This window comes from Plecotus auritus, assembly GCF_963455305.1.
Source record: "Plecotus auritus genome assembly, chromosome: 7".
NCBI classification, from domain to species: domain Eukaryota; kingdom Metazoa; phylum Chordata; class Mammalia; order Chiroptera; family Vespertilionidae; genus Plecotus; species Plecotus auritus.
The window spans coordinates 172382541-172398022 of record NC_137774.1 but is presented as its reverse complement, the minus strand read 5'-3'; the positions used below and the strand labels follow the sequence as shown (position 1 = coordinate 172398022).

Below are 15482 nucleotides of genomic sequence, written 5' to 3'. Positions count from 1 at the left end.
TTAGGCATTTAATTCTGGCTTTTTGATAACAGAGTTGGTTTCCAAGGGTGTTTGCAGATCCCCTGTGTGGGATCATGGTCTCTACAGTCAAGGTTCCCTAGCAGTCAGATGTGTGCAAGTTAGAAACAACGCCACGTGGCTCACTGAGCCTGGGACAGAACCTGGCACATGGTAACTCAATAATTCGCTGTCCGTGTCTGAGAACATGGGTGTTGCCATTCTGATTGTGTTACTCTCTTCCCCCTTAAAGTAGCAAAATGATCATCTTGATTACAGATAATTTATTCTTTGATTGGTCCGTGACATTTTTTAATTTCACCTGCATGAGAACTGCTAGCAGTTATTAAGCATAAAAGACAGGCTGGTCATTGAACAGACATACTTGTTATCCCTTCTGCTACATCGTTATTATCTGTGTTTTACAGACCAGGAAGCTTCCCAAAGTCTCCCTGCCAGCAAGTGCTGAGTCGGAATTCACACTCAGATCTGTTTGTCACTAAAGCCCCCTCTCTCTGTAAGGCCATGCAACCCCTAATGTGGTGTGTCCTCGACACCATTTGTACGGGATCAGTTTATAATGCAAAAGTGCATCTGTTGCCTTAATTTACACCTCTGATAAAAAGCTTATTCTCGGAGAGAAACCAAGATGGTGGCATAGGTAAACACCTAAACTGCTGCCTCGCACAACAATATCAAAACTACAACTAAAAGACAAAATGGACACCATCCAGAACCACAGGAAGGCTGGCTGAGTGGAAATCCTACAACTAGAAGGAAAGAGGAAAGCACATTGAGAATTAGAGGAGCTGCAAAAGGCTGTGGTACAGAGACGTGCGCGCACAGAGAGGACGGGCAGCTGAGTGCATGGGCGGCTGAGTGCTTGGCTGGCTTTCCCAAGTGGGAGGGAGATGTAAGTTCCCAACTGCGCTGAACTCCAGTCCTGGTTGAGATTCTGGGAACCCAGACTCATTTGGGGGGAATCTGGACTGTCAGGAAAAGAGAAATTACATGGAGACTCAGGGGAGCTGCAGAAGGCAGAGGTCCAGAGGCGCATGTGCGCAGAGAGGACTGACTGCTAAGTGCACGGGCGGCTGAGTGCGCGGCTGGCTTTCTAAAATGGGAGGGAGACAGAAGTCCCAACTGGGTTGAACTCCAGTTCTGGGAGAGTTTCTGGGAACCCAGACTCATTCGGGGAGAAACTGGACTGTCTGACAGCAGGTGAAACTTGAGGGCGGCTCTCTCTCAGAGGTGCTTGCAGCGATTACCAAGGGACACTGAGACCCAGGGGCCTCATAGGGCAGGGCTGACAGGAAGCCAAGGCTGTCTGCTCCGCCCTGAGACTCCACTCCATCCAAGCTGAGCACAGAGGCTTTTGCAATTTTGCAAGTCTTGTCTCATAAGGGTGTCTCCAGCACAGAAGTTCTCCCAGCATAGATACAGCTGATCCTCACAGCCAATTGGCCTGGAGGTCAATTCTTCCCAGTGATACCAACAACAATCAAGACTTAACTACAACAAGGCTGTGCACACAGTCCACAAAGGGGTGCACCAAAAGTGTCCACCTCAGGTAACTGGGGGAGGCTGAGCCACTGGGCCCTATAGGACACCTACCACACAAAGCTACTCTACCAACTCAGGGAAACAACGAAAATGCAGAGACAAAGAAACAGATCACAAATGAAAGAAATGGAGGAAAGCAAACGACTGGATATAGAATTCAAAACCACGGTTACAAGGTTTTTCAAGAATTTTCTAGAAAAAGCCGATAAATTTAGCGAGACCCTCTAGGATATGATAAAGGACCAACTAGAAATTAAACATACACTGACTGAAATAAAAAATATTATACAGAGACCTAACAGCAGACTAGAGGACCACAAGAATCAAGTCAAAGATTTGAAATACAAAGAAGCAAAAAACACTCAACCGGAAAAGAAAAAAGAATCCAAAAATATGAAGATAGTGTAAGGAGCCTCTGGGACAACCTCAAGTGTACCAACATCCGAATTATGGGGGTGCCAGAAGAAGAGAGAGAGCAAGATACTGAAAACCTATTTGAAGAAATAATGACCGCAAACTTCCCCTACCTGGTGAAAGAAATAGACTTACAAGTCCAAGAAGCACACAGAACCCCAAACAAAAGGAATCCAAAGAGGACCACACCAAGACACATCATAATTAAAATGCCAAGAGCAAAAGACAAAGAGAGAACATTAAAAGCAGCAAGAGAAAAACTGTTAATTACCTACAAGGGAGCACCCATACGATGTCAGCTGATTTCTCAACAGAAACTATGCAGGCCAGATGGGAGTGGCAAGAAATATTCAAAGTGATGAATAGCAAGAACCTACAACCAAGATTACTCTACCCAGCAAAGCTATCATTCAGAATTGAAGGTCAGATAAAGAGCTTCACAGATAAGAAAAAGCTAAAGGAGTTCATCACTGCCAAACCAGTATTATATGGAATGCTGAAAGGTATTCTTTAAGAAGAGGAAGAAGAAGAAAAAGATAAAGATAAAAATTATGAACAACAAATACATGTCTATCTAAAAATCTAAAAATCAAGTGAATAAAAAATCTGATGAACAGAATAAACTGGTGAATATAATAGAATCAGGGGCATAGAAAGGGAGTGGACTGACAATTCTCGGGGGGGAAAGGGGTATGGGGGGTGCGGGAAGAGACTGGACAAAAATCATACACCTATGGATGAAGACAGTGGCGGGGAGGTAAAGGCAGAGGGTGGGGTGGGAACTGGGTGGAGGGGAGCTATGGGGGGGGAAAAAGAGGAACAATTGTAATAATCTGAACAATAAAGATTTATTAAATTTTTTAAAAAAGCCTATTCTCCACATGAGCAAAGTATGATCCACAATTTTCTCACACTTGTACACTTAATTTATGCCGTGTGTGGTTGAACATTCGGTTATTTGGTGAGAACATGACTTCTTTACTCAACTAAAGAACTTTTTGAGGGTGGGAGCCACTGTTAGTATACTTGTATCCCAGCACTAGTTGTGGTGATGAGCTCTTGTTGTAGCAGATGTTACATAAAGAAGCCATGGATATGTGAGTTGGGTACAGTTGCTTAATTAGTCTCACCCGCTGAATCTGCAGACTTTGTCATTCACCCTCTATTCTCCAAATATCTATTGAGTCTCTACTGTGAAAGCCACTGGGCATATGGAAATAAATAGAGACCATCGTGTGTATTTATAGTTGAAGAACTAGAACCTGGAAAGCCATAAGCTGAATAGGGTATTGCGGAAGGAGTAAAGATGAATTAAAGGCATTACTTTTTTTTTTTTTTTTTAGAGTTCAGCTTTTTATTGAACGTGTTACAAAAGAGGTTTAGTCAAAAAGACCAAAAGCCTATGTCATCCTCAGATTCCTCAGATTCTTCGGCTGGGGTGGAGGGGACAGAACCTCCTGCTGGTGCAGCCCCAGCTGCTGGGCAGGTCCACCAGCTCCTTCATCACAGAGGAGGCTCCTGATGCTGACATTGGCCAGAGACTTTGCAGACAAGCTTGGCCAGAAAGGCTCACATTTACATTGGCCGCTTTAACGAGGGCGTGGATCTTATTCCCCCCGACCCTCACTTCATCATCCTGCAGGATGAGGGCTGAGTAGATGCAGGTGAACTCCCAGACCATGGACTGCGAGGAATCTCTTTCTATTTTTTAAATACTTCCTATAATGACATTTTGCTGTAGAATTCCTGATACAGTTTGTTCTCATTATTCTGAAAATATTTGAGTCTTCAGTAATACCTTTGACAATAAAATAGAACCTAATAAAACAGTGAAGTAGATTTTTCAACTGGCTAAACATTTGGACCTATTGAGGGCTTAAGGCTCCATGTCAAGTTGGGAAGATGCCTGGTAAAGTACTTGGTGAATTTTTTAAAAATCCTGTTCTGTTCCTTTTTTTTTTTTTTTAATCAACAACTTAAAGACCTAGCTCCTTATTACGCTTATACATTGTGTTTTTAGATGACATAAGTCCCCCCAAGGTAGTTTCTACCACATGTTTATGATCATGATTAAAAATTACTTCAATAGGCTGCGATGCTGGATGGAAACCAACAAGATGAAATTGAGCAGGGAATAAACATTCATTCCTGCTTTTAGATTCAAAAGGCAATTTCGCAATTGCAGGATGGGGAGCAACTGAGCTTGGCAGCAGTTCCTGGGACTAAAAGCTCAATATGAACCAACAGAGGGACGTGGTGGCTAACAAGAATAAATACAGTCGTGTGCTTCCTCAGTAGAATTAATAGTTCACTGTACCGGTCACACTGCATTGGGAGTCATTTGTTTAGTTCCGAGAACATTCAGGAGCAACTTTGACAAAGCAGAGTAGCTGCTAAGAGGGTGTTGAATCCAATCCAAGACACATTTATTGGACTCCGGTATGGGGCAGGCCGTTTGCTAACCAGTGTGGAGAAGAATGATGGGAAGAGACTGCCAGTCTCTCGCCTCAAGGAGTTGAACATTTAAAGAGAGAGGCCAGCAGGTACATACATGACTGTAAAACGACGCAGACGATGAAGCCAAGAAGCACAAAAGAAGTGCTGTGGGAATTCAGGAGCTGGACCAGCGGTAGAATTTCCACAGGACAGAGGAATCCTTAAAAGCAATGATGCAGAGACAGGGAAACTCAAGGCAGGTCTAGACTGCCTGGAAGAGTAGGGCAGGACTTAGTAGGAAATGGAGCTGAGAAAGAAGGTGTGGACCGGAGCACAAGGCACTGACTGGCAGGCAGTGGGAGGGATTATAAATTGGTGAGCATCTGGAAATAATGATAGGTGATGACCAGTTGAAGAAATGAGGTGTGCTTAGCATGACGAAAAGAACACCAGTGTCCCCCTGGGAATGTGGACCAGACTTACTCTGTGTTCCTCCAGAAGCAAACATTTATCTCAGGGGAAGAGGGTTATAAGAAACCAGATTTCAATTCTTTTTAAGAAATCAAAGCTGCCCAACAATGACTAGCTAGTCTTGGCGAAGGTGAGTGCCATCGTGGGTAGACTGAGCGAAAGTTTGAAGCCGACGCTCTGCAGGGAATGTGGGCAGGGGTGCTGTGGCTTCTGCAAGAGCCCTGGAGGTTCTAGGAATGACCCACGGCCTCCCAATGTGTGATGATCCATTGCTGAGTTTTCTTTCTTCTTCGTTAGGTTTTCCATGAGTATATCAGCCTCTGGATAAAGCTGGCAGGTCTTGACTCTCCAGTTCAATGAGATGTCAGACTACCTCAACCCAGGCAGCGCAGTGCTTTGACAGTAGCCACTCATCATCATTGCTTTGCTTTCTAACACATGCACTATCCTTTTCTAGTGTGATATGTGGCGGCCCTTTCAAATATGAACTGAACAGATTTTTGCAAGAATTCCCCATTAGGTGAATGAAATTCAAATCAACAACTGATACAGGTCCAGTGCAAAGAAGACTTAATTTATAAAGAATCTCCAGGGCAGTAGGTGTAGAGTTTACACAGTGGGTTCTGGAGGCGGAAAGACTTTGAGTTCAAATGCCAGCAATGCCAGTTACTAGCTGTGTGATCCTAGGCAAGTGGTGTAATCTCCCTGTTTCCCGGTCTATCGATGGGGATTGACCATTGTTGGGCCCGACCTGCAGGTTGTGTGGGAGGGTTAAGTGAGATAAAGCACTTACCTGGTGCCTGGCAGTATAGGATCCAGTTACACTTACCGGGTTCCCACATTTTACAGTGGTGTTCCAAGGAGCCCGTCAGAGCTAAAAGAATTATTTACAAAACGAAAACATCACCATCGTCATGGCTAATGTATATGTGCCAGATATTGTTCTGAGCCATCACACATTGAACTCATTTAATCCTCAGAGCAACCCTATCAAGTAAATACTGTTATGATCTCATTTACTGAGAGGTCACCTATCTTGACCAGTCCAAGCTAATACATGAGGGAGCCAGGGTTCAAACCAAGCAAACTATGGAGGTTATTTCAACCACTTCCTAACAATTTCAAATTTGGGGAAACAAACAAATATTCCTACTTTCTTCCCAGTTTCATTCCAAATACTCTGCTGTATTATTTTAAGCAATTTTATTTGTTCAGGGCTGTTTCACACTAATATCTTTTTAAGTCTTACTTATTACACTAAAACACGAGGGCCCTAATGATCATATCTTTGGCCAGAGCATTGAGAAAGTAGAGTGATGCATAAATAAGTGAAAAAAAAATTATAGAAGCAGTTAATTTTTAAAAAATATTTTTTTGTTGATTTTAGAGAGGAAGGGAGAGAGAGAAGTGGAAACATCAATGATGAGAGAGAATCATCGATCAGCTGCCTCCTGCACACTCGATTGGGGATCGAGTCCAAAACCTGGGCATGTACCCTGACTGGGAATTGAACCGTGACCTGGTTCATAGGTCGACACTCAACCACTGAGCCACGCCAGCTGGGCTCTCTTTCTCTGTCTTATCATTTAGTGTTTCCAGATATTCCTCAAATGTACCCACCCACTAGTTGTTTTCAAACACTGGTGGCTGCATCATTACCCACCCTACCCATAAATTCCAAGTTAAAGAAGAATCTTACCAATCCAATCCATGCTACATCAGTCTCAAATCAACCAAACGCCATTTCCACATCCTTCCTCTGCCACCCTCTTAGATCCCTGAAGAATATTCAGGATAAGTGAAGTTTGATGTCAGGAACTACACCTAATTTTCTTTGGAGAATTTTTGGGGTATTCCCTAAATACCCCTGGGGGAAAAAAGCTAAATATGAAGCTGAGACTCACAAAGAAACTATGTACATAAATATTACAAAACTAAAGGAGAATATGTGAAAATAACTCCTGTCTATAGAAGGGAAAGACCTGTGAACATTGCACTACTGCTGGTGGAATATACCAGGAATAATCCATTCCATTGTCGGGGCCAAAAATGCAGCTTTTCCTGTTGCAGCGGGAGAGTGTTCTCTCACCTCCAGTGAGGCCGAGGTGAGGGGGTCCAACCGAGTTTACCACAGTCCTTTGCACTCTGTGAAGAGATACTGTGTTCATTGTTTGGGTCAGGTGGCTGGGAGCGTAACCTCCCACTCTGTGGGTGCAACTATTCCTTTCCAGATTAGATAAGAACAACTGATGAACTTTTAAATATTGAGAAAACTAATCGGAACTGAAAGGGAGGAGGGCTCTTGGCCACAGCCCAACAAATATGCCGACTGAGATAAAAGCGCCTACTGAACTTTTTCTCCACCCCATACCTCCTGCTCTTTAGTCTCCGTTTCTTTCTCTTTCTCTTCCTCTCTCCCAATGCCTGTCAACGTCTCAACTCTCTTATCGCCACAATCTTCTCTTCCTTCTCTTATCCACTCCAACTCTATCCTCAGAGACTTAATTTTGCACACTCCCTTAACTGGCCAAAACTTGGACTTAAATTTTTAAAATTTTATTCTTGTATACAAATACTTTCTGGATTTAATTTGGAAAATAGCTGTGGTGAGCACATTTTATTCTCACTTGTCTCTCTTTATATAAGAAATGAGAGGCCCGTTGTACTTGGGGGGAGGGGGTCCCTCAGCCCAGCTTGCATCCTCTGGCAGGCCGGGACCCCTCGGGGGATGTCCGCCTGCCAGCTTAGGCCTGCTGCAGAAGCCGGGCTCGCTGCTCCTTAGCACTGCCTCGGAGGCGAGAGAGGCCCCCGCCACTGCCACTGCGCTCACCAGCCGTGAGCCCAGCTTCTGGCTGAGCGGTGCTCCCCCTGTGGGAGCACACTGACCACCAGGGGACAGCTCCTGCATTGAGCGTCTGCCCCCTGGTGGTCAGTGCACATCATAGCGACTGGTCGTTCCACCATCCGGTCGATTTGCATGTTAGAGTTTTATTATATAGGATAGGATATGTCTTTAAAAATATGTCCATTTCAGTTTCAGGCAACAATCGTAACCTCAGTTCACTCAGAGTTGTCAGGTTGGTTCTGCTTCCATGATCTTTTGGTGGCAAAAAATTGGGGGTGGAGGCAGACATAGGGTCACACAGTGTGTGCACGTCCTTTGGCCCCAGGAATCTCTGCTTTAGCTCCTCTGGGAATCAGGGCCAGGCTGCATTGGGGTGTGTGTGTGTGTAATTTTTTTTTATTATTGATTTCAGAGAGCAAGGGTGAGGGAAAGAGAGATAGAAACATCAATGAGAGAATCATGGATCAGCTGCCTCCTGCACACCCCGTACCAGGGATCGAGCCTGCAACCCAGGCATGTGCCCTGACCGTGACCTCCTGGTTCATAGATCGACACTCAACCACTGAGCCACACTAGCCGGGCCTCATGGGTTTTTAGTGTCCATACGTTGCTTTGAGTTGCTATGAGGCTTTCCCTCTGTGAGACAGACCACGTTCTGCAGTCCGCCTGCGGCGCCTTTTGCTGAGCTCTGAACAGGTCGGCCCAGCGGGAGAGTCCGGTCCCTTCGGCATCCCGCGGCTAGGACATGCTGTCTCAATCGTCATCTTCCTAAGGTCCCTCAGGACCCGGGACATAAAGGCCTTTTCCACGGCAAGAAACACAATGCCAAGCCAAAGGGGCTCTTCCTTCAGGAGATGACAAACACCTCCTCCCGTGCCCGGTTGAAAATCGTGATTCTCTGGGGGAGAAAGGAAGTGGGGGTAAGGCCCCTGGCCCGCCAAGAACTTCCTCTCATTAAATCACAGCAATTTGCTGCTCTCCACGCGCTCTGCCTACTGTGAAGGAAGTCCCCTCTCTGTCCCATGGAGGTCGCCGCTCCTGTGGGTGCTGGGGGCTGGCCCACCGCAGGCTGGCGTGTCTGCCCACAGATTTCTCCTTCCAGAGCCAGGCTCCCCAGGCACAGCAAGAGCCGGTCCGCTGGGCCCCTCGCCCCGCTGCCCAAGCCGCCATTGTCGCTGCTGTTGTCCGTGGTCCCGGGCTCCTGAGCCTTGGCAGGAGGACAGTGGCTCCTTTGTGCGGCGTTACAATGAGGGAACCGAAGAAAGGGTCCTGGTCCCCGGCTGGCAGCTGTTGCTAATCGGGACTGCCAGCTCCTCCTGGCCCGCTCGCCTCTCCCTCTTGCTCCGCTGAGCGCACATAAAGAAGAGACTCACGCCCGGCTCCTCTTCAGAAAAGCATCTTGTGCGGCGCATTCCGATGCCGTGAGCGAAGGACGGGCTGAAGTGCGGGGTCCAGGGGCATCTAAGCCACCGCTCAGCGGGCTTGCGGGCAGCTGTGGCCTGGGAGAGGGCATTTCAGAGCCGGCCTCCTGCGCGGGGCCTGGGCTGGGAGCTGGCTGCGAGGAAGAGGAAGGAGGAGGACGAAGGCCTGTGCGGGCTGTCCGGCAGGCGCACTGCTGGGCTGATGGCTGGGCCCGCTGCACGGCTCTGTCCGGCTGTGATGAGGGCTGACGGGTGAAGGCTGGTGTGGGTAAAAGCAAAGCCGGGCGCTCCGAGGACCTCAGCGGCCGGTGACCCCAAGAAGCAGTCCCACCCGGAGGTTAAGGTGAAGCTCCTTGCTTTGGAGGTACCAGCAGTTGACTTTGGACGGCATTCTCCCCTCTCTGCCTCCCTGTAGGAGAGCTCATTTTCAAAGGACGCCTGGAGCCAGGGAAAAGGGAGCGTCTGCTTAGTCCTTCCAGAGTGAGGATAAAAAGTGATTAATGGGACTTTTTCTGCCACAAATACGACTGTCCGCTCCACTGATGTTTTTATTAACCATCTTCCAAAAGAGAACGTTTCCCTTCACCTTCCCCACCCCGCTTCTTTTCACTAGCGAACGCTGGCACTAGAGGGAAGACTTTTGTTGACAAGTTTGAAGCGTCAGATTAAAAAAATCAATTTGTCTGACAATTTGCCTGACCAACTCAAGCAGTGAGTTTGTAAGGAGGCTTCCCGGTCATTGCAATATAACCTCATAAAACAAGAGGTGTTAGAGGCCGATGAAATGTCAAGGTCTGTGATGCTAGAAACATCCACAGCAGGAAGGAAGCCTTGGACAATGTGCAAGTATTTGTGCTTAATTGTGAATGCCACAAAAATCGTTCTCAACTCTTTGTGGACATCGCTTTAACTCTCTTCACGAAGAATCACCGATTACCCAAAATTCCAGGAAGCAAACCTTTTCTAAATTTTTTTCCCTTGTTACAATGTTCACAGAATTTCTGCTCAGATGAATCGACTAGATACCAGAGGTCAGCACGTGCATCTTGGGTCTACACTAGTGAGATGCAGTAAGGCGGCCTCTTGGCTGTGCTGAGCACCCAAGGTCATAGGAAGAGAAGATGCTAGAAAGACCAGACAGAGCTCATATTCCTTTATTCCTTTTCAAAGCCTCTACTATTAACTGATGGGGTATATATCCGTGTTCGCAAACTTTTCTTTTTGTTTACCAGAACCGACAAATAAAATATAAATGTATTTACACTGTGACCTGGCTACACTCCTACACACACGCACACGCACACACACACACACACACACACACACGCACATGCACACACACACACACACACACACAGCTTAACTGAGGGTTACAGAGGTCGTACAGTACCAGGGCCCGTAGCGGGACCCAAGTAGCCTAACCTCAGAGCCTGAACTCTTTATCACTATGACATAATTTTTTAAAAAAGAATGTGCTTCTAAAATTGCCAGCCATTGGGTGGAAGTAACTTGAAATATTGCCTTTTAGATTAAGCCCAGAGGCTATAACCTGCTTATAAATTGTGATTCAAAATTGAGATGAGATACAATCACTTATTCCCAACAATTTCTAACCTAACTTTTAGAGATTCGCCTTGTGTACCAGACGCATAGAATCGTAGAACTTTACTTTTTTATTATTTTACCATCTAGTCTATAAGGAGTCCAGAAGGAGATACTTCAGGGAAAAGAAGAATACGCTATAGGCAGCGATTCCATGGGATTTGTTTCATGCCCCACCCTCCCCCCACCACCCCCGGAGCCCGCACTGCCTTTCCTCTGAGCTCTTGTGCCCTCTTGCTCACTCACCTTCCAGAGGGGTCCCGTGTGCACTTGCTCCAGCATTGGGCTGCTGCTTTAGGACACAAGACCCCAGTTTTCGATCTGTAGCTGTAAAGTGTATTGTATTTTTAGAGTTCAACTTTCTTATTTAAAAGAAAAAAAAAAAGACATCACCTTATATACAAATGAATATGGTACTTGCTAGAGCTTACTCCTGAGCCCCTTGCTGTGCGTCTGCCTATCTTAAAATGCTAGGAGGGCTGAGAACAGGCGGCTTTCATCAGATGGGCGTTTGAGAAGCCCACCGTGGAGAAGGAATACATCTAAAATAAAATAAAAACGGAAACGGAACCATATTCTGGAACCAGCAGCTGCCATCCCCCCTCTTCCGTTGTTTCTGGGCCCGATCCAATGGCCCTGCACGAGTGCTGGAATGCAGTGAGGATGAGAAAGACAGTTCATAACAGACGGCGCCTTCATTAGATTTCATGTCTCAAAGCCAGGGACAGGAAGCATTGGAGGACACACAGCGAGACACACTGATGTGTAGGGCATAGGTTCCTAGCAGAGGGAGAATAAAATCCATACAAATAACAGGGCCTTGGGAACTTGACATTATTTATGTACTAGAGGCCCGATGCACGAAATTCATGCAAGGGGCTTGGCCCTTGCAGCCCCGGCTTCATCCGAAGGTCGTCCGGATGGTCATTCTGCCGTCTGGTCTAATTAGCATATTAGCTCTTTATTATATCTATGTATTATTCTTTAATACTTGGCTGAATACATATTTCATTTATCCAAGAAGCTATACTAAATATTATGTCAGAAGAAATCTGACTTAAAGTATAGACTTGCAGACTTCCACGTATATATTTATGAAACACTTCCCCATCTCCACCCCCAAAAAGCCATGAATTTGGTGTACATCTGTTGTACCGAACTGATTGCCAAAAGACTGTCTTCGTCAATAAAAAGGCAAATGCATATGAGCCCTTTTGCATCAAGAAACTCTCTTCCAGCCCTGACCGGTTTGGCTCAGTGGATAGAGCGTCTGGTACACAGACTCTGAAGGGTCCTGGGTTCGATTCCGGTCAGGGGCATGTACCTGGGTTGCGGGCACATCCCCGGTGGCGGGTGTGCAGGAGGCAGCTGATCGATGTTTCTCTCTCATCGATGTTTCTAACTCTCTATCCCTCTTCCTTCCTCTCTGTAAAAAATCAACAAAATATATTTTTAAAAAAAAAGAAGAAGAAAAGAAACTCTCTTCCATTCCTGTCTTTTCAAAGTGACTGCGGCCTACAACACCCAGCTCTCTCAGAACGGCTCTAGGTCGGGAGCAGTGGGCAGGAGCCGCCGAGAAGAGATGGTGTGGGGATGGACCGGCCCACAGAGCACAAGGCGGGAGGGAAAGAGCGCGTCTCGCAGGAGGAACGTGCTGCTGCCTGGTCCTCCCGGCAGAGATGTGCAGCTTATTGTGTCCATGCCACTCGCCGGCCGGAGAGCCGCAGGCCTCCCTGGTGACGAGCTCAGCCAGTGGGAAGGAGAGAGGGCCCCTCCTGACGGGAAGTATTGGACGCAGAGGGAAGTCAGGATATGTCTGAGATGTGGTTCAGACCTGAGGATGAAATGGGGCATGGGATACTCTGAAGACAGATTAGCTCATTTTTAATGCTGAAGTGTCGAAGTAGCGTCCTCCCCATAAACGGATACTTACCCCTAGGGCAAGGATTCAAGAAGCCAAGTTCAAACACTAACGCCAGGGTTGGCCTCCTGGTCTGTGGGAGCTGTAATTGGTTTTTTCAGGGGCAGAGGGTACAGTAAACTCAGCCACATAAGATCTGGGTTCACATTCCCACTCCATTTCCCTTGGTGTTAACTAAGGCCTCAGAGAGTTACCTAATTGTCTTTTAATCTGCCTTATAGGTTGTGGTTAGAAATAAGAATATGTCAGGTGCTAAGCAAGTGCTTACTATGGGAAGTGTAAGTGATATGATTCAAATACAAATGAAATTATAAACGGAAGTTCCTGGCTTCAATTCCCACACAAGCTCATTACCATTGTATTAAAATTTGGGGCCGAAACCGGTTTGGCTCAGTGGATAGAGCGTCGGCCTGCGGACTCAAGGGTCCCAGGTTCGATTCCGGTCAAGGGCATGTACTGTGGTTGCGGGCACATCCCCAGTGGGGAGTGTGCAGGAGGCAGCTGATCGATGTTTCTCTCTCATCGATGTTTCTAGCTCTCTATCCCTCTCCCTTCCTCTCTGTAAAATATCAATAAAATATATTTAAAAAAAAAAAAAATTGGGGGGCAAACCCAGCCAGTTATCTGGCAATTATGGATATGATTTTTTCATACTTTACCTTACTCTAACTATTTTGGTATGAACAGGTCACTACCTAAATGTTAGCATCTGATACTGATTATTTAATTATAATATAACCTTTTCATGTATTTCTAGAAACACCATTTTAAATAGCACAATGAACTATAATTGGATTAGCCCAGTGGTCGGCAAACTCATTAGTCAACAGAGCCAAATATCAACAGTACAGCGATTGAAATTTCTTTTCAGAGCCAAATTTTTTAAACTTAAACTTCTTCTAATGCCAATTCTTCAAAATAGACTCGCCCAGGCTGTGGTATTTTGTGGAAGAGCCACACTCAAGGGGCCAAAGAGCCGCATGTGGCTCACGAGCCGCAGTTTACCGACCACTGGCATTAGCCTATAACTGGATTTTACTGTTGTAATGGGAGGAAAAAGTAAGAAGGAAGAAAATAGCTAATGAAACAGAAGAGCCCATAATCGTATCTTTTAAGATTTTGGGGTCCTTTGCATTGTTTTTTCCATCCAGAGAGGCATCAAGATATGATCCGCTTGACAGGAAACCTTAAAAGTCACGCCTCCTAAGATAACACCTTGCCTGAGGTAAACTGTGAACATGTCCTGAAAGTGAGAAGAATGTTTAACATGACATGAGGTGCTCCAGGCCTGTGGAACAAGGTGATGGAAAGCAGGGTCCAAAAGTGAGAACCCCGCCCTAACCGGTTTGGCTCAATGGATAGCTCATAGGCCTGCAGACTCAAGGGTCCCAGGTTCAATTCCGGTCAAGGGCATGTACCTTGGTTGCAGGCACATCCCCAGTAGCGGGTGTGTGGGGATTTGACGTTTCTATTTCTCTCTGCCTCTCCCTTCCTCTCTGAAATCAATAAAAATGTATTTTTTAAAAAATAATAAAAATTTAATGGCAGTTAATCTGTGTGAGTCACCACAGTGCTTGGATTTGAGAAATGCTTAGATTATCCTGCCTGAAAATGTAAGTCTCTCTTCATCCATGAACACATACATGTACACACACACAACATACTACTTACTATTCACACTCAGCTTCTCCAACTACTAGTGGTTGGTGCAATGGTAGTGGTAACGGAGGAAAGAATTTTACTGCTTTTTCAAATCATTCGAGAGACACGTGAAATCAACTCTTGAGGCAGAAAACGGGTGATGGTGTGTTTGCGGAGCAGCTGGTGCTTAGCCATTCTGTGGCTTTTCCCCTCTGAGATGCCCTGATTAAATTTGGCTCCAAGTTCTCATAACATGTATGACATCCCATTGCCGGGTGGGATGAGTGTAGGGAGGTGTAGAAGGAAATACTGTTCCCCTTCCCTTTCGCTGGAGAATCCCCTGGACTGACGTCCTGAAATCTCCTTCTGTTTACCTTCACCAGGAATGGCGGCTCTAGATAGAAAGGCGTCGGGGAAGATGGGAATGCGAGCTGTCGTCTATTACATGACTACGACCATCATTGCCGTGGTGATTGGCATAATCATTGTCATCATCATCCATCCTGGGAAGGGCACGAAGGAGAACATGCACCGAGAAGGCAAGGTTATACAAGTGACAGCTGCAGATGCCTTCCTGGACTTGATCAGGTACGTCCTCACGAGCCCGTCCCCTCGGGTACATTCTGACCACCCAACCCCTCTTGTTTGGGGGAGCTAATCAAGCCCTGAAAGTGGGATCCAAATGAACCCGCCTTGCTGGGCTTAAAATGGTCACATCTGTACTTTGTTCTAACAGAACTTAAAGTTAGGATCCATATTCCGTCTTAGGAGGAAGAGGTAAGAAGAGCAAGGAGTGGACATAGATGGATTTTGAGAGCCTTGCTTTTAGGATTTAAATCTGATCACTCAGTTCCCCTCTCAGCCCTGCAGCTCCCCTTGGAACGTTAATAATTCTTTACTTCTCTCAAGTCGTGTTTTTTAAGGCTAGCTTTTATTCAAGTGTAGCCTGTTTATTGGACACTTCTAATTCAGAACCTGTGATCGGTATTATCATTCATTACACATAACCATTTCTTTCCAAAAGGGACTTTAGAGATCATCTAGTCATTCCTATTTCAAGGTCTTTTTTTTTTCTTGTACTGTTTATGAGAAAGGAGTTGGCCGAGCAGTGATAAAAGGTTAAGGATGACTTCTTTAGCATTGTTTTATGCACTAACCACACACTGATTAT

At 45.9% G+C, this 15482-nt stretch overlaps 1 protein-coding gene across 2 annotated transcripts in view; it reads left to right on the top strand.

The window, feature by feature from the left end:
• The window catches only part of SLC1A3 (solute carrier family 1 member 3), a 79680-nt gene that overhangs the window by 46905 nt on the left and 17293 nt on the right, over positions 1 to 15482 (top strand). For both annotated transcript variants that reach the window (XM_080681022.1, XM_080681023.1), the window contains exon 4: positions 14695 to 14899. In XM_080681022.1, the coding sequence (XP_080537148.1) occupies positions 14695 to 14899 (205 nt within the window). The remainder of the gene's footprint in view (positions 1 to 14694; positions 14900 to 15482) is intronic.